The sequence below is a fragment of the Tachysurus vachellii genome, chromosome 6 (genome assembly GCF_030014155.1).
Source record: "Tachysurus vachellii isolate PV-2020 chromosome 6, HZAU_Pvac_v1, whole genome shotgun sequence".
NCBI lineage: Eukaryota > Metazoa > Chordata > Actinopteri > Siluriformes > Bagridae > Tachysurus > Tachysurus vachellii.
In genome coordinates this window covers 15,191,291-15,216,075 of record NC_083465.1, presented here as the reverse complement: position 1 = coordinate 15,216,075, position 24,785 = coordinate 15,191,291, and the positions used below count along the sequence as shown (strand labels likewise).

At 38.3% G+C, this 24,785-nt stretch overlaps 1 protein-coding gene across 3 annotated transcripts; it reads left to right on the top strand.

Annotated features, from left to right (window-relative positions):
* Positions 1 to 1,367: 1,367 nt before the first annotated feature.
* Positions 1,368 to 24,199, top strand: arhgap22 (Rho GTPase activating protein 22). 3 transcript variants are annotated; one of them, XM_060872471.1, is made up of 10 exons: positions 1,368 to 1,687; positions 6,634 to 6,833; positions 9,108 to 9,195; positions 17,621 to 17,740; positions 18,969 to 19,176; positions 20,501 to 20,633; positions 20,799 to 20,872; positions 20,987 to 21,108; positions 21,526 to 22,381; positions 23,240 to 24,199. In XM_060872471.1, the coding sequence occupies exons 1-10, from the start codon at positions 1,639 to 1,641 to the stop codon at positions 23,460 to 23,462; spliced, it is 2,073 nt and encodes a 690-aa protein (XP_060728454.1). In that variant the 5' UTR covers positions 1,368 to 1,638; the 3' UTR covers positions 23,463 to 24,199. The 3 variants fall into 3 exon arrangements, with proteins under 3 accessions (XP_060728454.1, XP_060728455.1, XP_060728456.1); XM_060872472.1 differs by lacking the exon at positions 1,368 to 1,687 and adding an exon at positions 2,987 to 3,126; XM_060872473.1 differs by lacking the exons at positions 1,368 to 1,687; positions 6,634 to 6,833; positions 9,108 to 9,195 and adding an exon at positions 13,176 to 13,662.
* Positions 24,200 to 24,785: the final 586 nt, after the last annotated feature.

Sequence of the window (24,785 nt, the reverse complement as noted above, 5' to 3'; positions counted from 1 at the left end):
ATCTCCAACAGTAGGAATAAGACAATGCTTATGAAAGGAGGTAAAAGAGAGAACTATCCATTAATTATATGCATATTACATACCAGCTAATATCATTGTACCTCTTTAAATTGTATGCTTAGTCATTTTGCTTATTTTGAAATTCAAAATCCAAACAGATACATCATCAGCCACCAGTACATCCTCAAAAGACACGCCTTCAAAGCACAAGCACGATCTAGCCTACGATTTAATGCTAATCCTAGGAGCTAAATGTTATTACTGTAGCTAAACAATAAGTGGTAACTTGTAACAACTACAAAACATTAATAATGAACCAAGAAAAATATTACTATATATAATATATAAATATAAATATAATTATATTATGTACAAGATATATAATATACACATATTTTTACTAGAAAACACACTTTTTCTCTCACAGACCACCTATTTATACCTTATTAGGAACACCTATACATCTGTACATTCATGCAGTTATTGAAGCAACCAAGCATATGGCAGTAGTCAGTAAAAAAAATCGTGCTGTTCAAATGAAGTTTCAGGTCAGTGACAAACATGAAGAAAACGACAAAATGAAGAAAAAAGGTGTGATTTCTGTTGGTACCAAATGGGCTGGTTTGGTTCAGAAACTGACGATTTCTTGATCATTTCACACACATGACTTTAAAAGGAATAGAGCAAAACCAAACAAAAAAACATCCTATGTCTGATGAATGAAACGTTGATAAGATAGATCAGATGATGTATATGTCCTAATAAAGTGGATGGCAAGTGCATGTTTGTTTTTTGCTGTTTGTTTAAATTTATAGGGGTGACATTGGTTTGTTGTTGAATGATTGAACAGTGAATGAAAAGCAGACAGGCGACTTTCATAAAGCTGTAAAATGGTCCATTAGATCGACTGTGCTGCTGTAAGCTAAACAGCCTCTTACTCGTAATTAATGGCCTTGTGCATATATAAAAAGTTGGAAATTAGGAACAGGTGCAACCAATCAACTGCACTGCATAAGGGTTAATGACCAACAGGAAATTCTGACCATATAAAGACATAGACAGATGGTGCTGCAGAAGGTTGAACCAAAGGGTCAGATCCAGTATAAAAGTGACTATGTATGACTATGTATGTACATGAGATAACGTCATTCTACTCTGTTGTAAATACCTAAAAATGGGAGACATAACGGGAAATTTTAGTGTTATTTATACTAAGTTAAGCCATTTTCACTTCTGTATTAACCAGTCGACACTTCCTGGGAGTAAAGCACCACCACGGATTCTGGTTTTTGTGTTAGACGTCACATTCTCATATTTCCTAATTGTCAGCTTTCTGTCAATTTTTGTCTGTGCTGTCAAGAGTTTGTGCTGTGGGAGATGCTTCTTTAATACACTCGATTAGAGATAGCAGTTTGAGCACATGGTAACATCCTGATCTTTGAGTTCATGAGAATCGCTACTGTGGAATCTGCTGCCCAGTGCTCTTTACATTTTTGTGACATGCCTGTATTCTAATTTTATAATCTAACTTAATGTAAATGAAGGGCTGAATGGCTTACAGTACCTACAGTACATGGAGTCTGCAGACATCAGGTCTAATGTGTACTGGATGTTTGTGAAGATGGACCAGGCTCCCTGATGAACAGCACAACATCTCATCGTGTGGAGGACACGTGGAAGATTTTAGGTAATGACCCATATGTTCCTATGTTGTTGAACCTTTTCTGAACTTTTAGCTGCAGATGATCATCAAATTAAAAACTATTCTAAAAAGTTAATGTATACTGTGTTACTGTCAACCCCATTCATATTCTATATATATATATATATATATATATATATATATATATATATATATATATATATATATATATATATATATATATATATATATATGAATATATATATATATATATGAAATATATATGAAATATATATATATGTATATATATATATATATATGAAATTATATATGAATATATATCATATATATATGATATATATATATATATTCATATATATATATATATATGAAATGATATGAGAAACTGAGACAATACACACACACAGGCACATATATATATATATATATATATATATATATATATATATATATATATATATATATATATATATATATATATGTGCCTGTGTGTGTGTATTGTCTCAGTTTCTCATATCATTTCATATTGCCTGTATCATATTCAGCCTCAGACAGATATTTGACTATTACCCTGCTTTTGTCTTGTTTACTACTCTACTAGTAACTGTTGATTTGGCTGCTTCATCTACAATTAGCTAAATGTCTTTCATTAGAATATGATAGTGGTGCTTTTAGTCAGACCCATAGTTAATTCTTTTACAATATGTTATGTCTAGAAAGTGAATGTATCAGAAGTGGGTAAAATAGAGTTGGACTGAATTGACTGTAAGACAACACATTTATTAAAGCTTATGAAAGCTTCCTTTAGTAGGTGATATTTCACTCTGAACCTGTGACTAATGCAGGCAGATGACAAGTAGAAAAGAACATGTATGACAGAAATAGAGAAGTAGGATTGATACGCACACCCCCACACACCCACCCACACACACACACACACACACGCAGATACACACCCATTAGCAGATACCGCAACCACCAACAAACATAGACCATGAAGCCAGTTTAGAGAAAGGAAGCAGGAAAATGGCAAAGACCCCTTCTGTTTCTCCTCCGCTGAATTATTGACAGTAATCATCCAGGCATTTAATGGCCAGGGCAGAGTGGAATTCATTTGGGTGGTGGTGGAGATAAATAATTCATCATGGGTAAGGGCAGATCTGAGCGTGTGCAAGAGGTCCCTCTTTTCCAGCTGCCTCTGCATAATGATAGTGGGAGGGGCTCAGGAAACGTGTAGCTCAGAGCAGTGGACCAGTGGTACATGAGAGAGAGAGAGAGAGAGAGAGAGAGAGAGAGAGAGAGAGAGAGAGAGAGAGAGATGCTGGTTAGTGCCGGTGGATGAGGTGCAACAGGGCGAGGCAGTGTAGGAGAGTAGTCAAGATCTAAACATGTGGATGGGAGAGCGCAGTGCTGTCCAGCTATGAGCACTATGCTGAGCCCCAAGATGAGACAGACAAGGCGAGGTAAGCACTGTACTGCTTCTCTCTGTCCACTCCCATCCCCTCAGCCTCTACACTTTGCACTGCCTCCTCGCTCTCAGCATCCTGCATTCATCTCGTGTCTCATGATGCTCTTGTATGGCTCAGCCTAGATAAAACTGCTCTGTTGCTAAGTAACCTGTTTTCATTTGATTAGTGTGAATATTGTGCTAAAAGATTTCCTGCTGCATGTCACTTGCCTCATTGAGTAAGTGAAGATTCACGCACTTTATGAGCTGACATAAATGTGAGGGTGGCATGACGGAGACAAGTTACGACTTAACGATGCATTTCTGACACATGCTACTCATGACAATAAGCAGAAGTCTTATAATATCTCGTGACATGTTGATAGTTGTTACTAAAGCTGTATGTGTAGTTTTGCTGCAAAGTTTATTATTGTATTGCAGATCCTATTCTTAGTTTTATGGTACATTGTAGTTTCATTATTCAAGCACAGAGAACTTACACATAATAAATCATAGCAGCTAAATGTCAACGTTACCTCCTTTAGGACCACCTTAACAGCTGCTCGTATAAGAGTGTTGGTGATGGTACTCATAGAATGGCTAAATCTAGTTAAAAATTTTGAGATGGGTCACATACAGTGACTGGTCCAGTGTGCGTTTGCAAAGTGCATGCTCTTGTGCTGAGCATTTGCCTCTTGAAAGCAGGTTAAAGGCGTGGTGGTTGTCTGTTTCAGCACTAATGCAATCTGGCTGTAAAAAGCTATTTGTGGATTGATCCCCCTGCCTGCTGTGCAACATAATACATGCGCAGAGAGCTGAAACACACTGCTTTCTTGCTTACCTCTGCCTCTGTCATCCTGCATATGGAGCATGTCACGTTTGATGAGTGTTCTGGCTTCACTTGTCATGTTAGACCTGCTCTAAAAGCGTGTTTTCTCATGTTGAGAAAAGAGACGAGACCACATCTCATTTTTTGCTAAAAAGTGATTTATTACAATTGGAGCTCAGTCACTCACAGATAAGCTGTCAGAGTGTGTGTGTTTGTGTGTGTGTGTGTGTTTCTGACTAAAAATCATCATTTTCCACTCTTATGTTTGCTTAATATTATAGAATATTAATTAACTCATGTTGTTATAGCAGAGTGAATTTTGTTGGACACAAGCCGTTAACGAGGCTAATGAGGCATGAGCGTAGCTCCATCTCCAGGTCATGTGTGTGGCAGCTTGAATTTAATCAACATGTGAAGGGATTACTTTGTTCTTCTGATAAGCGAGGGAAGCTACATTTGCATTTCTATGACATACAACAGCAGTGTTTATTTAGTCATTCAGCACTGGTACAGTATATTGTTCAGATGGTTTGATTAAGTGCTGTAAAACATCTGGATGAGTGCCATCAGTTTCCTCTGCTGATGAATTTGAATGTGGAGCCATTCAGTCATTCAATTCACTCAGTAGATTCTCTCAGTGTTACTGGGCTATTGGACAGACGCTCCTGTCATTAACTATGTGCTTTTGCAAATAGCCAGAAAGACATTTATGTACATGGCTGAGGCAAGATTTACTGCCTGTCGTGAATGCTGGACCACCATGTAAGATCTTTACCCTCAGTTTTCTGCATGAGTCAGATGCATTTCCTAGCATGCCCATTTCCTGACAGGAATTTTGATTTGCATTGCTTCAGCATTTTTGTCACTCTGTTTGATCATCATGGATCTGGACTGACTATGAAACTTATAATGGTTCAGAATTAGCTAGAATGTGTTTTCTCTGGTAATAGGGAACAAGAGCAGGACCAAGCCCAGTGTCCTATGCAGTATTCATTATCATGCTCTTTTTCATACCAACCTCAAGGTGTCCTCATAAAATGACAATGAACCAGACTCCACCCCTTTTATAACATCATTCCTTCTGGTGGGCTATTTATGTTTTATCTGTCTGATCATTACAGGAAGAAATTAATTGTTAAATTAATATTTAACATCAAATATTCATGTTATATTAAAGTTGGTGTGGGACAAAGAGAATAGTTTGAGGTCAGACACAAAAATTAATTCCCATAATACTAAAATGAGGATTCATAAAATATGCAGAGGTCTCATCAGTCTTCCCTTATTTTTAAATCATTTGGCAATGAGCAGACAAGAGAGTTAATGAAAGAAAGTATGGTGATGCATCCAGCATCTCTTCTGCCAACTGTTAAATCTTTAAGCTTTAGCTTTAAATTAGTCTATCCTGGCCTTCAAATTTTAATGTTAGCAGTGGGTTTTTTCTGGTAGTGTGTGTTTTAAGGTCTGAATTATTTTAAAAGTCCCCCCCTCCTTCTCTTTATCCCCTTGGGCTGAGTAGCCTACACTAACACTGATGAGGCTTCCATTACCCACAGTGATTTAATGAGATTCTGGCAGTGCCTGTTATCCTCCTTCAGATAAATGGACTCAGGGAATGGATTGTCCATTATGGCTGGAGACCACAAGATGTAGTTGTGACTTTGCAAATAAGAAGGCAGAAAGGCAAACGTGCATGGCTGGACCTAAGAGTAGTAGAGCTGTTTTTTTTTTTTTTTACTGATGCTAAAAAAGAAACCTGATAGCATTCTTAAGTGTTGATGTCCTAGGCCTGTTGCTTCCAGATGAAGGAGATAAATTCATGAGGCTTTATTTTGTTACCCTCAAGCCTCATGTGAACGATGTAATTTGCCCTTGAACTGGTCAGCTACTGCTGATCACATTACATATGAAATATACACTGATCAGCCATAACATTTAAATCCACCTGCCTAATATAGTGTAAGTCTCCCTTGTGCAGCCAAAACATCTCTGACCCACAAGACATAGACTCCACAAGACCTCTGAAGGTATGCTGTGGTATCTGGCACTAATATGTTAGCAGTAGATCCTTTAAGTACTGCAACTTGTGTGTTTAGGCCTCCATGGATCAGATTTGTTTGTACAGCACATCCCACAGATTCTTGATCCAATCGATATCTGGGGAATCTGGAGGCCAAATAAACACCTTGAAGTCTTTTTCATGTTCATTACAACAATTCCTGAACAAATTTTGAGGCCAGTTCACCTGTTCCTTGGACCAGTTTTGGTAGATGCTAAGCACTGCATATCAGGAACACCCATCAATACATCAAGGCCTAATAATTTCCACCACTTCACAAGTGCCAGTGTAACAAGATAATCAATGTTTCAAATTTCACCTGTCAGTAGTTTAAATGTTATAATGAATGAACAACGTGTGCATCTTTTTTAAGGTGTTATACATGTGCAATGGCTGGCTGTTAATGATTATACCATGCTTCATTTTGGAAGACCAATTGCTGCTACTGGTAATAAAAGAACATGCAGTGCTGAAAATATTAAAGAAAATAATACATTACTTTTGAACAATTTGCATTATGCAGCAATGAACAACATATAGCAGTCTCTGAGTTTTTTTCACCCTGAAAACTAAATGAATGGAAATAAAAGAGATGGAGACTTCCAAATAATCATCATATGGTTGTGCACATGCAGCCAGGTCTAAGAGCATGGTGATGGGGGAACTAACCAGGGCGTCAAGTCGGCCATCCTCCCCTAGCCTCCAGGAGAAAACACTGAAATCTGGCTGGCTGAAGAAACAACGCAGCATCATGAAGAATTGGCAGCTACGCTGGTTTGTGCTGAAAACTGACCAACTTTACTTTTACAAAGATGAAGAGGAAACCAAGCCTCAGGTATCTTCAAAACACTAAATCATTATCATTATCATTATCATTATTATCAACCCATGACCAGATGTAAATGTAAATGTTATTGTACTACACATGCTGTTTGACAAGATGGAAAACGTTTATATTTTAGTATACTTGTGTTTTGTGGTAAAAAAAAAAAAAAGATTATTTATTAAATATATTTTTAAATCCAGACTAAAGCCATCTTTAAGAGCTAATTCTGTGGCTTTATGTAAAATGCTCTTGCTGTATGCATGAATCATGTGAATATGTATTTCCATATGTTACTTATGGAAGTGTGCTGACCTCTAACTTCACTTACATTTGTGGTTAGAAGCGTTGACCTAGAAAATCAATATGTTTCTCGGTAGTACTTTACTAAAAGGCCCACAAATAAGCATGTTAAATTTCAGCTAATGATTTGATAATGATTAATAAATACATATACCAATAAGCTTTGAAATTGTGCAACAGAAGAGTTTGCCCTAATGTAGCATTTTTCTCTGAATGTGTTCTGCTGTCCTGTGACTGTGAGCATTAGCAGGTTGTAAAGATGCAGTAGCTGGCTTTGTTTTATAGAAAACACAATCCTCGGTTTGTAGCTTTTGTATGTTATGGGTGGGAAATTGCAAAATGACCAAATTAGGAGAAAAATAGAGTAAAAAAAAAAAAACAGCATTAAAGAATAGTGAAGTGGATCTTAGCAGCCAACTGAAACCTATATGAATAATTCTGATAGTTAAGCACTGACATTTTGTTAACTTATTCTATTTATTAGTACTTCATATCAAATTATTAATTAGGGGTATTTACGTTACATAGGGTGTGTTTGCAGGTAATTAATAAATAATATCCATTAATAACTATCTCGTATTAGTTTGTATATCATAGGTTACAAATATTAATAATATGTGTACTTCCATTGCATGTAAAACATATTATGTGATAGGGTTTAGTTTAGATCACATACTGAGAAGCCTGAATGTCCAAAAGCAAGTATCAATTAACAAAATGAGTTAAGAATATGTTTGTACTTTATATATTTCTATATGTATTCATATATGACTCATTTTGCTGTAACTGAGTATAGGACTCTTCTAGTTTACTATTAGAATACTGCCTAACAGTTAGAGCATTTATTAAGTGATCAATACAAAAATATATATTTTAAATTATTTGTAAAATGTTTTCCCCATGTAGAGTATACTGTAGAGAAGAGCCTGACCCCTGTGTGAAAGATATAATATTTCTTTTTCCACCATTATTATAATATTGTTTCCTCACATCTTTTATTAATTATTTTTAATACTGAGGGTGAGGTAATGGCTGGATTGAAGGGGTTAGTCTCGATATTATAGGACACAAAGACCCTCCTTTACTTACGTTTTGTTGGGTCCATTAGATAAAATTCATTTTGAAAAACTGGACTTTGGGGGCATGACCACATCTCACACCACATTGCTTGAGTAGCCACTCTCTCACACCTTTGACCTGACAAGCTAATTTGATGATAGCCTGGGCTCCTGCTCAGAAACCTCATAAGTCATACACTGCTTAGCAGATGTAGAGCAGATGACCTTTGAACTGTAGAAGTAGTGGTGTGCAAGCCGAGGTGGTGAGACAGGATATCTCTGTATAAAAGAATGGATGGTATGTCCAACTGTCTTCAAATTCTTGCTTTTTTTAATGAAAGTCTCATGTGCCATCTCCCTTTAACCAAATCCAATTTCTGCTACAGAAAATAGATTAAATGGATTAATTGGCATTTCAGTTTTATCAATGCATAAATGCTGATATTTTAACTTGGCTGTGTCTGGGTAGTAAAAAGGCCAATTTGGCTTACTAAGCAGTTTCTGTTGCACTGTTCTATAGCTATTGAACTGACTATGTGAGGTTGAATTCCTTAGGATAAGGTTCAGAGCTAGAGGTGCATAATTTATAATGGGAAAGTGCTATAATTGTGCATGTCTCAGCAAACACAGCATAAAATAGCTCCTTGCATATAACACAGCAAGCTCTACTCCCTCTGCATTTTATCAGGTCATTTATGTCATAGGTACATCGCTCTTTTAGTAATTACCAACAGAATCAATTTTTCATTTAAAATGTCTTCACAGAGAGCTAATCTATAATTATCCACAGAAAATAGCTATCAATTCCACCAATATGAGACTAGTAATTGTGTGTGCGTGTGCATTTGCATGCGCACGTGTGCCTGTGTGTGTGTGCATTTTATCCTTGAACTGGCCTATATCCTGTTTTCTTGGTTTTGTCCAGGGCTGCATCCCATTACACGGCTGCCAAGTAAACGAGTTAAGTGCCAATCCTGAAGAGCCTGGACGGCATCTTTTTGAGATAGTTCCAGGTGAGTTGGAGCGAAGCAATCTGGTTGCTTAAGTAATGCCGTTTGAAGTACTCGTGTGATCGCCCTCAAGTTCACCTTTAATATGAGCAGGAAAGAATCTGAGAAAACGAGCTCCCAGTAAGGGCAGTGTACTGTAAGGGCTCGGAATATTGCAGCAGATGATAGACTGCTTCCTCATTAATGCTTTAGTCACTGTTCAGCACATGATTTCCTTTAGCAGGAAGGCTACCTGAAGAACATTTGCGATAACTAAAGACTCTCCTGTGTAACTCTGACAGCCATCAGTCACTTAAAACTGATTATACTGCTTTGTAAGCATAGCACATAATGTCCTCTATGCAAGACCTTCACTATTTTGTGGACTAATCTAACATGCTGTATTATCAGCTATTTTGTACCTCACAGAACATACCAGCTCAAGAAAAACAAAAATGAGAAAAACCTCTAAAGTCAACAATTCCCAACCCTCCTCCCCCTGTCTGTGCTCCAGCTACAGGTGCACATCAGTACTTTCCCATGAAATCACATCTGCTGACACCGATTCTGTTTATGTCTCCTGGGAACCACCACATACTTTGATTAATCTGTTTCATACAATATGCAATGTTATGAAACCATTATAAGCTGTGTGATCATCTTTGGTAATTGGTAGTTTGGTATTGCAGGGATCAGTCAGTATTATAGGCTTGTCCTCACTTCACTGTTGTTAGTGGGCAAGTCTCAGTTTTGATAACTAACTGAATGAAAGATATTATTTAATGAAAGATATTCATGTTCTTTAAAAATTCATGATCAGCTCAAAATAATGATGCAGATGCTTTGTTAACAAATACAGTCATTTTAATTTAGTCACTTGACTATATATAACTGCTATGTCATTAGTCTGTCATTTCATCAGGTCTGAACTGGTCACGGTGCATTCAAATTATGTAGATTGCATAGTCACTTGCCACACTTTGTTGGAACATGTAGTGCTTTCCCTGTTTATTGGGATACTTTTTTTGCAGTGCCTAGCAACATGTGGATTGATGTAAAGTGCTCCTCCTTTTTGTCGTAACTAGCTGATGAGAGAATTCTTTCATTTACACCAAGTAAATATCACAAGCTGGCGTTATATCCATTCGACTACAGGGTTAAATCGGCTGCTGCTGAAGTGCACATGTGGCCACACTTCTTACAATGTTCTTAGTCGTGGCCAAATTTACAGCTTTTCAGTATGATCTTATATGCAAGTAAATCTTTATACATAACAATGACAAAGCAGGTATGATGCCTGACTGAAATCATAAATTAAATGTGAATCATAGGATAACATCTTTTAGCGGATATAGAATGTAAAAAATAAAACCGAGATCATGTCAGGGGGGCACGGTGGCTTAGTAGTTAGCACGTTCGCCTCACACCTCCAGGGTTGGGGGTTTGATTCCTGCCTCCACCTTGTGTGTGTGGAGTTTGCATGTTCTCCCAGTGCCTCGGGGGTTTCCTCCGGGTACTCCGGTTTCCTCCCCCGGTCCAAAAACATGCATGGTAGGTTGATTGGCATCTCTGGAAAATTGTCCGTAGTGTGTGATTGCGTGAGTGAATGAGTGTGTGTGTGTGTCCTGCGATGGGTTGGCACTCCGTACAGGGTGTATCCTGCCTTGATGCCCGATGACGCCTGAGATAGGCACAGGCTCCCCGTGACCCGAGATAGATCGGATAAGCGGTAGAAAATGAGTGAGTGAGTAAGTGAATCATGTCAGATGTGTATAGGACATCATCTTTTCATGGGCCACAAAGACCTTACTAAGCATTTACAGGGTCTCATTGTTTACCAAAATGTTAGCTGTACCATGGAACACTTTGAAGGTCATCACCAACAAGTGTGTGCCGTTGCCCATAACAGGGTATCCCTTCAAAACCGAAAAAAGGATTCAAAGTTCAAACTTATCATGGAGTCCTAAAACAACAATAAATGTGCTGCAACAACATCTGGCAAGTACTGGTCACTCCCTGCATGTGAGAACAATCTCTCACTCTTAACATCTGTGATATGTGGTAGGATGGCTAGACAGAAGTCCTTTTTTTTTAACAGAAAAAACAACATCAAAGCCTGCACAACTTTAGCCAAAACTGTTTTAAATGTGATGAGACCAAGGTAGAACATTTTGCTGCATAATTCTAATAGACTTGTTTGGCAGATAAACAAGACAGCTTATCATCTAAAGAATATCATGCAGAAAAACATGGTGGTGGCAGCATCATGCTATGGTTCTGCTTCTCTTCAGCTGGGATTGGGGCTTTGATTATATTAGAGGGAATTATGGATAGGTCCAAATACCAATCTGTATTGGCACTCAATGAAGAGACATAGCAAGATAAAGACCCAAAGCACAACATAGTAATGGTTTCAGGAAGAAGAAGATCAAACTTTTGTAGTGGACCAGTCAGAGTTCAGATCTAAATCCTGTTTAAAACCTGTGGAATGAGTTGAAAAGGGCTGTTCATATAAGGTCCAATGACAATTTAATAGATCTGGAACATTTTGTGCAAGGAAGAAGGGAATAAATTTGACAAATCAAATATACTCTACTATAGACTTTTGCCCAAAGGTACACTGTGATGTATTACAAGTAAAAGGCGCTTTAACAAAGTATTAGTTAGAGAGTATGCACACTTCCGTCTTCTTTCCTTTTTTTCTTTGTTAAAAAGTGTATTTGTTTATCAGTTGATTTTTGTTGGTTGCTGTATGACAATGGATTGTCAGAAAAAAGATCTGACATGAATTATCTTGGTTTCTTAACATCTCAAAAACCTGTTATTTTAACAGGTGTGTGTGCCTTTTTATAATAATTGTATAGGTAATTAAACATAACACCTACAGTATTTCTGCAGCATATTCCACGTATCTTTGACATGGCTGTCAATAAATGTGTACAGTTTATCTGCAGGTTGATTTGCAGTGCAGCCAAATACAAAAGGCTATCGACTGGCATAAGAGTGTAAAATTATTTCAGAATGATGCAGAATGTTTTAGTCATGTGGGAATTTTTGTCATGTGAGAAATACACCAGCCGCTGTGCTCTACGATGCATTGTATGGTACATCTACTTCTTGGTGGTCTTACATCCTGGATTATCTGAGGCCAGATGAGCACTGTGTCCTTCCAGAAAATGCGTATAAAATGTTTAGTGTGGTGGGTAAATGTATTAAGTCAGTTTAAATATTATGCACTTTGCCTTGCAGTATCTAGAAGGGAAAGCTAGAATTTATCTCAGAAATCTAAGATGTGACATTTTTGTAATTGAATACTTTCACTGGATTCAGACATTTATAAAGGAGCTATGTTGCTTTTTTTGCACAATTGCCTCATGTTTAAATGTCCTTAAATGTCCAGCTCTTTTTGCTTTTTTTCACATGCACTAGATGTCAGACAGTCAAACAATGGCTCCATTAATGCCTGATCTTGACACAAAAGCAGGAGCAGTGAGTGGAGTGAGGCTGCACAGTGGAGGTCTGAATTGAGCATGTGCTTGTGTCTCATGGTCATTTAGGGAAGACAGAACATTACTAATGTAAAGTAAGCACAGATAACACCAACCCCGAAACTGCCCCTGCACAACCAACCACCCACCCTCCGACCCACACACAGACACACACACACACACTCATGCACACCCCAGGTCCAGTACTGTGTAATCAAAGCATCTGTGTAACACATAATCACCATGTGGTCTCTGAAGGAATCTTCAAAGAGACGTGTGCTTAATTAATAAGTTGTTTAGTTTAATAGGGGAAATAAGATCTGGGCAACATGCAGAGATGTGCATCAGGCTTGCAGAAATATTATCCAACTCCTATGTAAAATCACACACACACACACACACACACACACACACACACACACACACAGATTGATTAGCTCTTTCTGTTTGTTTTTGGGGGTGGGGGGGCGGTGTTTGCAGTGTTTGGCAAAGATGTGCTTGGTGGTGGCGTGTCTCATGAGGGTGAGTGAGGGCAAGCCAGAGCTCCACTCCCAGTCTGGAGGGGCTGTGTGTGTGTTGTGTGTGTGTATACTGTATGTGCGTGTGGGTGTGCATGTATGGCTTTGAGTCTGTGTCTGCCAGAGCGAGGTGTCGGCAAAAAGAAAAAGAAGAGGAGGGAAAAAAGAACAGAAATATTTTTCTGAATGAATGAATGTATGAATGAATGAGGCAAATGAAGGACTTGTTTTTCAGGTTTCTGGCTGTAATGCTGCTTCTTTGGTTCATTTTTGGCACACTTTCTCTCTTTCTCTCTCTTGCTCATTCTTCCTCTTGTGCACTTAAGTGCCCCTGGCACATACCTGTGTAAAGGATTCACCTTCTGGGAGGGCCATGGGTGGAACTGACATGGCATTTGTGTAGCTGAGCCCTCGGCAGCTGCTGTGTGCCAACATGGGGCTCAGCTGCTGCAGAGTGCAGGAGCACCATGCTGCTCAGCTTAAGGGTAAGCTTTACTCAAACTTCTCTCTCAGGATCTCCATCCCGTTTCTTTATAATACGAAAGAGGAGACTACAACAGTGGACGTGGTTGCTCTTTGGGAATACTGCAAATACTTTTGTTCGGATTTATAGGAGTAGTTGGAGCTTCATTCATTTTGTTGAGTTTTAAAAAGAGCTCCTGGTGGTAAAGACTAGAACATCTGGACTGGCAAATGCACGAAAAAAGATCCAGGATCCAGGAAGCTGTGGCTTCACTCGTGAGCTATTTTTATAAGTATTTTTTGGAAGGCTTTGTAAGAAGCATAAGGGCTGCTGGTAAGACAGTCTTGCATGAATGTGTTTCTGTAATTTGACATGAAGTGTGCTGAAAGGTGTTCTGCTGCTCTCTGATCTGACACTACCATTTTAACCCTTTACTTCCTCGTCTATAATGTGTAGCTGTAAGAAAATATGTACCCCTTTGTGAGTTTATGATACTGCTATTTTCTGTGATGTGGCTCTGTTTTATGTTTACAGTATTCCTAATACAGACCAAAGCTTGCCTGCACAAATATGTTGCATGTAAAAACATTCAATACAGCTGTAAAAAGTAGTCAGTGGGTTTACGATGTACTCAGTAACATCAACTGAGGCTTAAACAGTGCCTCAAGCCAATGATTGTGGGTGGAAACAAAGTGGAGGTAAATAAATAATTGCCATGCAGGGGATATAGGAGAGTAATGGCAGTTTCCCACAGTCTCTTTGTAAATTTTATCAAAGCTCCCCATGGTAATCTAACAGTCTGGGTGCAGAAATGGAGCACTGCTGAGTTTGCACTTTTTTTGCCTGGATATTTGATAGCCACAGTGAAAAGGGGAAGCCTCTGAGATCAGAGCAGAAAAAAAATAAGGAAGACCACTGACTATAAAAAGATTGTAAAAAAGCAAAGGTCGATTATCAAACTTTATAAGCTTTGCAAGTGGAGGATTTCATTTTTCAATCTGATCTTGATGTGTCAATCTTGAATATGTTTTCAGCTGCCAAGTCCAATACTCTATAGTGCCTGTTAGTGATTTCCTGTTTTTGCTGATGGATTTAAATACATTTAGGTTTTTATCTGACTAATGTTTATTGGCAGCAGTGCTGTCTGATATGTGAGCCTGACTACTTGCTGTTAGTGACGCAGTGATATCTGAGTTCAACTTCAATTCTGAGTGCAACTGAAAGGAGCATTTTGATTGTTCGCACTCACTATGGCTGCCTTCACTTGCAAACGTAAATCACTGCAAGTGTGTTTTTGGAACACAAATCTTTTTTATATATATATTTAAAGAGAGAGAGAGAGAGAGAGAGAGAGAGAGAGAGAGAGAGAGAGAGAGAGAGAGAGAGAGAGAGAGAGAGAGAGAGAGAGAGAGAGAGAGAGAGAGAGAGAGAGAGAGAGAGAGAGAGAGAGAGAGAACCAGCTTAGAGCAGTGTACATTTGTAGGGAGGAGATCTCTAATAATCAGGCCATAAAGCAGTAGCTTCCAGAGTCAACAAGGATATAGAGCACAAATGTCTGTTAGTGCAGAGAGCTGTGCAAGAGTGCAGAGAGCTGTTTTATTGTAGCATGTGATCACAGCTCTTCAACACATCAAACACATTGCTTTCTCCAGACAATATCTACAAAAATCTCTCAGCTTTGATTCATTTCAAGGTTTAGTTTAAAGCATTTACTGCCTTTGAGGACAGAAGCATGATTGTTGATTTTATTAAAATCACTCCCTTTCAAATTACTGGTTTGATCTAGACTCCAATTTCTCATCTTTTCCAGAGTGTGGGGAGGGAAAGGCAGAATTTCACCTCTTCAAAAGCTTGCGTGTCTTTGGTGTATTGCATCCAAAAAAAATTTTTTATTCTAAGCCTGAGGGGCCAAAATGCTGGATCTCCAGTCTTACTGCTGGTCAAAAAAGCCCTCTGCTTTAGGGAAGTCTCTCTCTTTATGTGGTGTGTGTGTGTGTGGACATCTGGGTGCTGCTGATTAAACCTTATTACAAAATGTCTTACTGTAACCTATACTTTGTAGAATCTTCGATTAAGAATACGACATATATGTAGTCTAATGTAATTTGTTGTAAATGTTGATAACCAACATGGAATTACAAAATCTGTTGAATTACTAAATTATCTGTAGTAGTTTGTTAAACATTGTTAGGATGTCATTCTCAGACATTTTAAAGCAGCGTAGTGTAAATATGTGGCTCTGATCCGGAAAACAATCCAAGTGCAGATTTGTTTGGTGCCTACAATATTAAATGGTGGCCATTAGGCTCTGACACTGTTTAGTGCTTACAGTCCTCTGGAATGTTAACAACGCACATCACAGCTTGGGCCTCCCCCTTATAAACACTCCACCACCATGGCCTTCCGTCACAAGGGGGGAAAAATGCTGGCCTTCATAGTAAAAGCATTGTCCACTGAGGACACATTGCATGGCCTAGTGTTGAGCTGAACACATTAAAGCATGGCCATGTGAAACTCTGGGATAGCACTGGTGTGGAACACAGATATGGAGGCAGCTTTTTGCACAGGGGAGTCGAGAATGATAAAGCCAAGGAGTTGAGAGTATGTGAGGTCAGCCGGTTCAGCGTGTATGAGGAAAATGTTGACCCAGATGGGCAGCGTTCATGACCATGCATCAACACCCACTGCAAACTGCACAAATGACAAGTATATTAATGCACTGCATCATTCTTTTGACTTGTTCAAATGAAAGAAATGACCTAGATTTGAACTGAAACCTTATAGATTTTCTCCATTTGCTATTAAAATGCAAATGAATAACAATATGAGTGTTTTCATATATGCAGTATTTCCAAGAAATTAAGTTTTATTTTTTATTTTTTCATTTTTTTCTTTTCTTTTCTTTCTTTTTTTTTTTTTTTTTTTGCAGTAGGCAAACAGCATGTAAGTGTTTGTGCCTTACAAACATCTTTTGTGGAGCTACTCTTATATTTCAAACCCAGCTTCTTACATCTTTTCTTACCCTGAAAAGGGCTATGGGAATGCTTGTTTCTGTTTCTTTCAAAACAATGTTACTGCACCATTTCCTTTCAGTATTCTCTAAAGACAAAATGCAGCTTCTGAAGGGAGTAATCTGGATGTCAACTTGCACAGCTCTTTTATAAACTGACATGAACCAAACCACTTGCCCCATAAACAGGCACCTACAGTATACTGTAGCAGATAATAGAATCAGCCATCCACAAAACCTAAACTTATCACAAACTCTGACCTGAAACCTAATCTGATCTTACCATAAAAACTGATCTGAACATGTCAAAAACCGGACATTAATTTATCATAATTTAAAAAAAAAAAAATAAATCATAAAGCCCAACCTGAACTTGCCAAAAACTTGCTAAAATTCAGACCAGAGTTTATCACAACACCTGACCTGTACTTAATATAATGCTCAAACTCTTGTGATGAGGGGAACAGGATAAAACTTCCTTTACTTTGATTCCATCTAGTGGTTTTTAATTAAATTACAACTAGATTAAAAGTGGGTCTAACACACAATTTTATCATTGTCTAGGTCTGACACCAGACACAGTGCTCTTGTAATTTTGCTATTTGAGTAAAGTGGAAGTGAATTTTTTTGGCTTGTGTTGAACATGTTTCTCCTGATTCTTATGTTCATCAGAAATGAATAATAATAAAAAGATTTGTCTTATAATTACCTCATAATTCATAAATAATATATAGATTTTTGTTTAACTGTTTTGTTTTACAAGGTAAGAAATATACGTTATGTAGTAGCAGTTACATTTTTGAGTACACTCTCTCTCTAGTAGCAGTTACATTTTTGAATAAACTCTCTCTCTCTCCCTCTCTCTCTCTCTCTCTCTCTCTCTCTCTCTCTCTCTCTCTCTCTCTCTTTCTCTTTTTCTCTGTCTGCCTGCCTGCCTGTCTGTCTGTCTGTCTGTCTGTCTGTGGTACAGGAGAGAAGGACCGATCAACTCCTAGCCATGATGCCTTTCTGCTTATGGCAAACTCCCAGAATGACATGGAGGACTGGGTCAAAGCCATCAGACGTGTCATCTGGGCACCTTTTGGTGGAGGTAGTACATTCATTGAAAAATGAAATTCAGACACTCTCTTTTCTATTCCTGTCATTTAGCTATATTGGATGATGTATCATTTTTTGCTCCACTGATGTACAAGCACACACAAATAGAAACTAAACACAAAGCCACTGTCAAAACGTCTTTATTTTTAGGTATTATGTTACAGGCCTGATGCTTGTGGGGTTATTTTATACTTCCTTTATACAAATGAAAGTATCCAAGAGCTCCCCCCCCCCTTTTTTTTTGACATAGCACATGCCAGAAGTGTGCATTGTGGATTCCACAGGGAAGTGCTTTTACTAAAACAGCACTTATCACTATCTGTGTTAATCCTTTCAATCCTCTGTCTTAGACGAGTGCTTACATGTGTTCCATTCTAAAAACATCCTATTAAGATAGTCTTACTGTGGCTTTATATATACATGGTTCAAAATTCTTTGTGACTTTTTATAGGACAAGTGTGTAAAGAGGATGACCTCTCTTTCTGCATTAGGCCATTATTTGATTTCTAGATTATAATTATATTGATTTATAAACCTCGATTTGCATACTTTATCAAAAATAGAGACTTTTAGAGACTGTATATAAAGCTGACAGACAACAGCTATTTGCACTAGGTGGACCAATCACAGGCAAGATAATACCTGTCCGAGTGCCTGTGGTTCATTTTCTCTTGAAAACTCCACCATCTTTTAGCTCAGATTACAGCATCAAAAAAGAGAATGACAGGAAAAATGCTCCACTGTGGATTAATTAAACATCCATATCATATAGTTCATTTGCAAGGGCTTATATGAGTTTTGTGAATGACTGACATTTAATGGACCTTTAATATATCTAATGCCTGAGGATAGTCAGCTGCAGTGTAGCTCTTGTCTGTTCATTTACATTACATTTTCATTTTTGGCATTTAGCAGACACCCGTTTCTGGAGTGACTTACTTTTTTTTTATTTCAATTTATACAACTAAGCAATTGAGGGTTAAGGGTCTTGCTCAGGGGCCCAGCAGTCACAGCTTGGTGAACCTGGGATTTGAACTCATAACCTTCTGAACGGTAGTCCAACACCTTAACCACTGAGCTACCACATCCCTGTTCACAGTTGCAGAGGTAGTCTGGGCTGTATCTTAAATGCAACTACTAACTATTTGTGTGGAGGCAAATGCATGTTCTGGGTGTTTGAAGTCCTTGAGGTCATCCCATTTTTCTGTATGTCATGAAAGGAATCTTTGGTCAGCATCTTGAAGATACGGTGCAATATGAGCGAAAGTTTGGGACCCGTCTGGCACCTCTGCTGGTGGAGCAGTGTGTGGACTTCATACGAGACCAAGGTCTGAAAGAAGAGGGCCTCTTCCGCATGCCAGGACAGGCAAACTTAGTCAAAGAGCTCCAGGATGCTTTTGACTGTGGTGACAAACCTCTGTTTGACAGGTAGGATAAGATCCCATTACAGATGTACAATTCAAATCTGAATATACAATATACAGTTTATTGTTGAACTTAATATGACTGTGTGTGCAACATTTCAGAGAACTGAGTTTCATGAGAGCAACAAAAAATGGCTAACTAAAAACCGTCTATGTTACATAGAGTGAACTATCACTAGCACTAAAAAGCAGATTTCTCATATAATTGGCAGAGGATTCATATCAGAATCACCACTGATGTGCCACAATTTATTACTTGCACCATTTCTCATTATTAAGCACTTGGGTAACTACTATAGATGCGTGCACAACACCCCCAAAGCTGATCTTCCTGATGCAACTTGTACATGATGAACACCTCTATTAATCAGGGGCTTAGTTTTATGGGATTACAATAATCAGAGCTAGCAATTACAACCCACCGATATTTATACCATGATCAACTGAAACATCAAGAACATAGAAGTAATTTATTTTGTAACATTACTGGAGTTCCAACTCGATTGTAAGTTTGTCATAATAAATCATATAAAAATACTAACCCTCCACTTTGTAACAAGTTGGTAGTGCCCAAATACTGCCTCGCGCACCGCGCTTGATGAAACTGTCATGCCACTATTAGAGTACAGGTAGCTTCTATGACAATGAGAAGTGCAGCCCAGCCGACTATTTTCAGGCATTGTTTGTCAGAGAGGGAGTGTAGAAAAATAAAAAGTCCTCAGAAGAAGGAAGGATAATAATCTTGGTAAAGGCTGGTGTAAACTAGCTGACCCTCCACATATATTGTAGGTTCCTAAGAAATTAATTGCAATTTATCTGTAGCTATCGAGATAACAATTAGGGATTTTAACAGTTATTATTATTATCTACAACAAGGGTGTTCACACTCGTGCTGTCGTATTTTGAAAAATTGCTCGGATTTATTGTAATTTACTCTGAAGTTGTCTAACACAATTTTCTGAGGGTGACCTGAAACTTCAACAGAATCGACACATCCAGCATGTGCCCTCTCCCAGTAGTTGTATCATGAACGAGAGCTAGCTTGTGGGTGGGAGCTGCAGATGACAAAGAATAAATCCCAGTCATGTTTGCTGACAGATTCTTTGTACTGTATGTATATTTTTTTCATCAGACAATTCTGTATCTGTCAAGAATCTTGATTTGATTGTGTTATTACATGACCTTCCCACTGACCACCTAAAACTGAACACAAGCAAAACAAACATTTTTATGTCAGCAGGATTTCCGCACTATCAGTAAACACCTGTATGTACTGTATAACATCTGTAGTTGGAGGTTTTCACAGACAATGTTGTAATGTTTTACAGTAACACTGATGTTCACACGGTGGCATCTCTGCTGAAGCTGTACCTCAGGGAGCTGCCTGAACCCGTCATCCCCTTCAACAAATATGAGGACTTCCTCACCTGTGCCCAGCTACTGCTGAAAGATGAGGACGTGGTGAGACGTATTGTTATCAGATTACCTTTGTTCATTTATCACTGTCATGTATTTCGGTTTTGGAATGTTATGCTGATTACAAGCAAAGCATAGCTCACAGAGAGCATCACTTTACAAACAAGAGTGTAATTCAAAACTTAATGTGTCTTTATATTCCCTTTAAAGGGCCTCAGTGAGCTGACAAATCAGGTGAACACACTTCCTCAAGCCAATTACAATCTGCTGAAGTACATCTGCAAGTAAGTCAGCAAAGTTAGACAAGTAACTATGGTTAGCATACAAATATATTAATACGTTTACATAAATGTTACATGACCTTTTAAGCCCTGCAGTATTTTCATGCTATGTTTTAGGTTCTTGGATGAAGTCCAGTCTCACGCTAATGAAAATAAAATGAGTGTTCAGAACCTTGCAACAGTATTTGGACCAAATATCCTCAGAGCAAAAATGGAGGATCCTGTTTCAATGATGGAGGGTAAGACAAACATCATTTTGGTCATCTTTGCTGAGGAGGAGCCAGAATGATTCATATGATATATCATATAATAAATTAAATAGTTTAATCTTTATAAATAGAAAAAAAAACAGAACACTATTATTGACTGGAGGCATTTAATTCAACTAGACCTTGGTAATGGAACCCAGTTGGTATACACTACAGTTACATGTTTTGGCAATTTAATTTACTATAGAATGACAATAATACTTTTATATAAAAAATAGATGTACTACCTTAAATCCATTTATAGTGACATTTAATATGGGACATCTATTTTAAAAAAACTGTTCAAAAAATCAGAAAGCCAATGTCACGGAATCATTAACCTATATTGGTAGCAACAATTGAGATGAAATGTGAAATGCTAAAAAGTTACGATGTTGTGTGTTTTAGGAACATCTCAGGTGCAGCACCTCATGACAGTGCTGATCAGTGAGCATGAAAGACTCTATGGAGGCAAAGAGGTCGAGACATCCTCAAAGCAGAGCAAGACACCTGCTCAGGGTCAGTGTGGCATGGCAGTTTGGGGTTCAGAGGAGGATATGCAAAACTCTTCTAGCCAGACCTCTAGCCTTCCTGACCATGAGTGTGGCAGTGCCACATCTCTGGATATAAACACAGGCATGGCCAATAATGCAAAGCAGGCACCTCAGGGAAAAGCGGGGCTGCTGATCAGCCCAAGCAAACAGGCCAAATCTCTCCCTTCCTGGAAATACTCTTTTAAAAGCAGCAGTACACGGGCTCAGCTGCCTAAAATCGGAGGCTCATCGGTAGACGTATCAAACAGTGGGAACTGGCTGATGAACGGCCTGTCATCTCTGAGAAGCCATCGGCGCACATCTTCGGGAGAGCGCGTGGGCAAGGATTCAGTGCTGTCTCATCGCCTTTCCACCTACGACAACGTAACTGCATCCAGTGTGAGTGTACCCAGCGTAGCCAGCTCTCCATGGTCCACTTCCTCCTGTGAGATATCAGTAGTGAACTCTGTGAGCAGCGAGCCTTCTGCACTGAGCCTGGACAAGGACAAGTGGGTAGAGACACGGCAGGAAGAGAAAGATATCACAGAAAGTAATGAAGCACTGGAATTGTGTGTAAGCAGCACAGGATGCAGTGAGTATGGGAACATGGAGAATAACGTGGATGAATCAACAGACCCTTCTTACAACTCACAAACTCTTACCAGCCTTATAATTGATCTGAAGGATGAGCTGAAGAAACAAAAAATTAATTATGAAGCTCAAATACGGAGGTAAGTAGGAAAGCTTCGATTTTTATTTACTCATTCAAAAAAGAACTATACTGTAAAAAAGACTTCATAGTTCATGAGAGTCACAAGTGGTTGCAGTCACTGAGTTTAATCTCATTTAATGGAGTCTTTAACATATTACAGAAGCGAAATATCTAAATATATAAATAAATCAGTGGATAGCTAAGATTAGGTTACTCCCTGGCTGCTTCTAGATTCAGACAAACAGCACCTTAAGTGCTTCTCCCCCCCCCCGAATTTTAACAGTTTATGGTTTCAACCTTATAGTAATAAAGTCTTAAAATAATATATAAGGAGGAGGGGAAAACCAACCTAGTTAACAATATTATTACCCGAATAAAAAGCCAAAGTGCACAAACGAGGCCTGGCGCACAGTGGACATTCCAGCTCATCCCAAAGGGATTCAGCTGGGTTGAGGTAAGGGCTCCATACACACATGGTTTGACAATATTAGTGTAGAATAATTGCACTGAGTGCTGACATCAACCCCACTGAACACCTTTGGGATGAATTGAAACAGCAAGTTTACCACACCTGGAAAAACTACCAAAACTGGAATCGGAAAGCGAGTTTTTGATGTTCAGCAAGCACATATGGGTGTGATGGTCAGGGTGTCCATACTTTTGGTGATACGGTCTATAATTCCAGTCCATTTCGTTTGTAGGATGTAACACTACAAACTGTGGAAAATATGTGGGGGTGGGGGCGGGGGGGGGATTCTTACATATGTACATACTTTTATTACCACAGAAAAATGTTTCTTTAACGTTACTTGCTTTCTAATGGGGTTCTGCTATGAACCTTATGACTTCCCTTCCTTATCATGCTTTTATTTTTCAGGCTGGAAGATAACAGTGCATTGCTCACTCAGCAGGTTAACAGGTTAGACGATAAATTAGACCAGGAGAGAAAGAAATACAGAATGTTGGAAATTAAACTGCGGAACTCAGAACGAGCCCGTGAGGATGCAGAGAACCGGAACCGACTACTGCAGAGCGAGATGGAGGAGTTTTTCTCCACTTTAGGAGATCTAACAATGGGGACAAGGACAAACAAAATGTGACACTTAACACTAGATGCAATTTGAAATCTCTTTACTCATGTATCATGAGTATTTTAAGGCAACTTCATGATGTTTCACTGTAGCCACTTGATCAACTCTCATCTATTAGTAGCAAATCTCATTTCTGCTCTTAAAATTCAGCTGGACATTTTAGGATACATTTAATTATTATTATTATTATTTCAATCACCAGCATTTCAGTCGCTTCACTTCCAGTATGCACAGATGATACCAAAGCATGATATTACTGATTGATTTCAGTTGATGTAATTATGGTTGTCTACACCTAATGCTTTTCATAAGACAGATTATTTCCATTATAGTGCCTTTTGTGTTGATGCATGGTATTGGGAAATGACAGTTTAGCCACAGTCGAAGCATATCGTCTCATCTCTCCATATTTTGTATGTCTTTTACAAGCTTCTTCTATTAAGTTTATGACCACAAAGTACCTAGAGCTGTTAAGTCTTAAAGAAATAGATGATGGCAAATGATTACTGGTTTAGTCAATGACTGTTACACTTCCCACCTCATTTAGCAAATCCCTTTATCTTAGTGATATGCACTTTGCTAAAGAAGAATATTTAAGAAGAATGGTGGCAAGGCTAATAAATAAACTATAGTTAATAGTTTGTATATTTATTCCTTTTTTTAAATCAATTTAACATCAACAAGGTTGTCACAGTTAAGAGGATTATTACTGTATAACTTATTTCTCAAGTGTTTCTGAAAGAAAAAAAAAACCACTGAATAAACATGCTGTTTTTTGCTAAATGGCAGAAATAAATAAGAGTGTCTTGTAAACCGTTATTGTGCTTTCCCCTCATGAGTGCGCCAAAATCATACAGTAGTTGTACTGTTTATGTAAGTTATTTGAAAGAAAGGGAATCACAATAAAGTTATCACCACAGGCAACAGTCACATATGTTCCTAAAGAACTGGACCTTGTTCAGATTTGATCAAATTTATATATATATAGTATATATATTAGAAGTGTATGCAATATGTAGTAATTATGTTGGCTTTGTAGAAGCCAACATTCTGTTTTCCTATTTCAGCTTAGACAAAAATGTATAAAAATTTAATGCGGCCTAGGGCTTTTGAGCCACATGCACCAAATTCGGATATGTTGTAGACTCTGGTCTGAAATTTGTTGCTATTACTTTTCTAAGTGATCCGAGTACCTTTACTTCTGGTACTGGGTCTCAAAGTGGCCTTTTTTCCCATAGACTCCCATTATAAAATTTGGAGGTTTATAACTCGGCAAGCTTTCGAACTATCTACACCAAACTTGGCCAGCTCCTTTAGGGTGATACTCTGAAC

Bases quoted from the DNA above. Each gene is read 5' to 3' on its own strand.
- arhgap22 (XM_060872471.1), top strand. From the start codon at position 1,639: ATGAACAGCACAACATCTCATCGTGTGGAGGACACGTGGAAGATTTTA. The intron at 6,834-9,107 runs GTATCTTCAAAA...GGTTTTGTCCAG, and splicing joins AAGAGGAAACCAAGCCTCAG to GGCTGCATCCCATTACACGG. The intron at 20,873-20,986 runs GTAAGTCAGCAA...GCTATGTTTTAG, and splicing joins CTGCTGAAGTACATCTGCAA to GTTCTTGGATGAAGTCCAGT.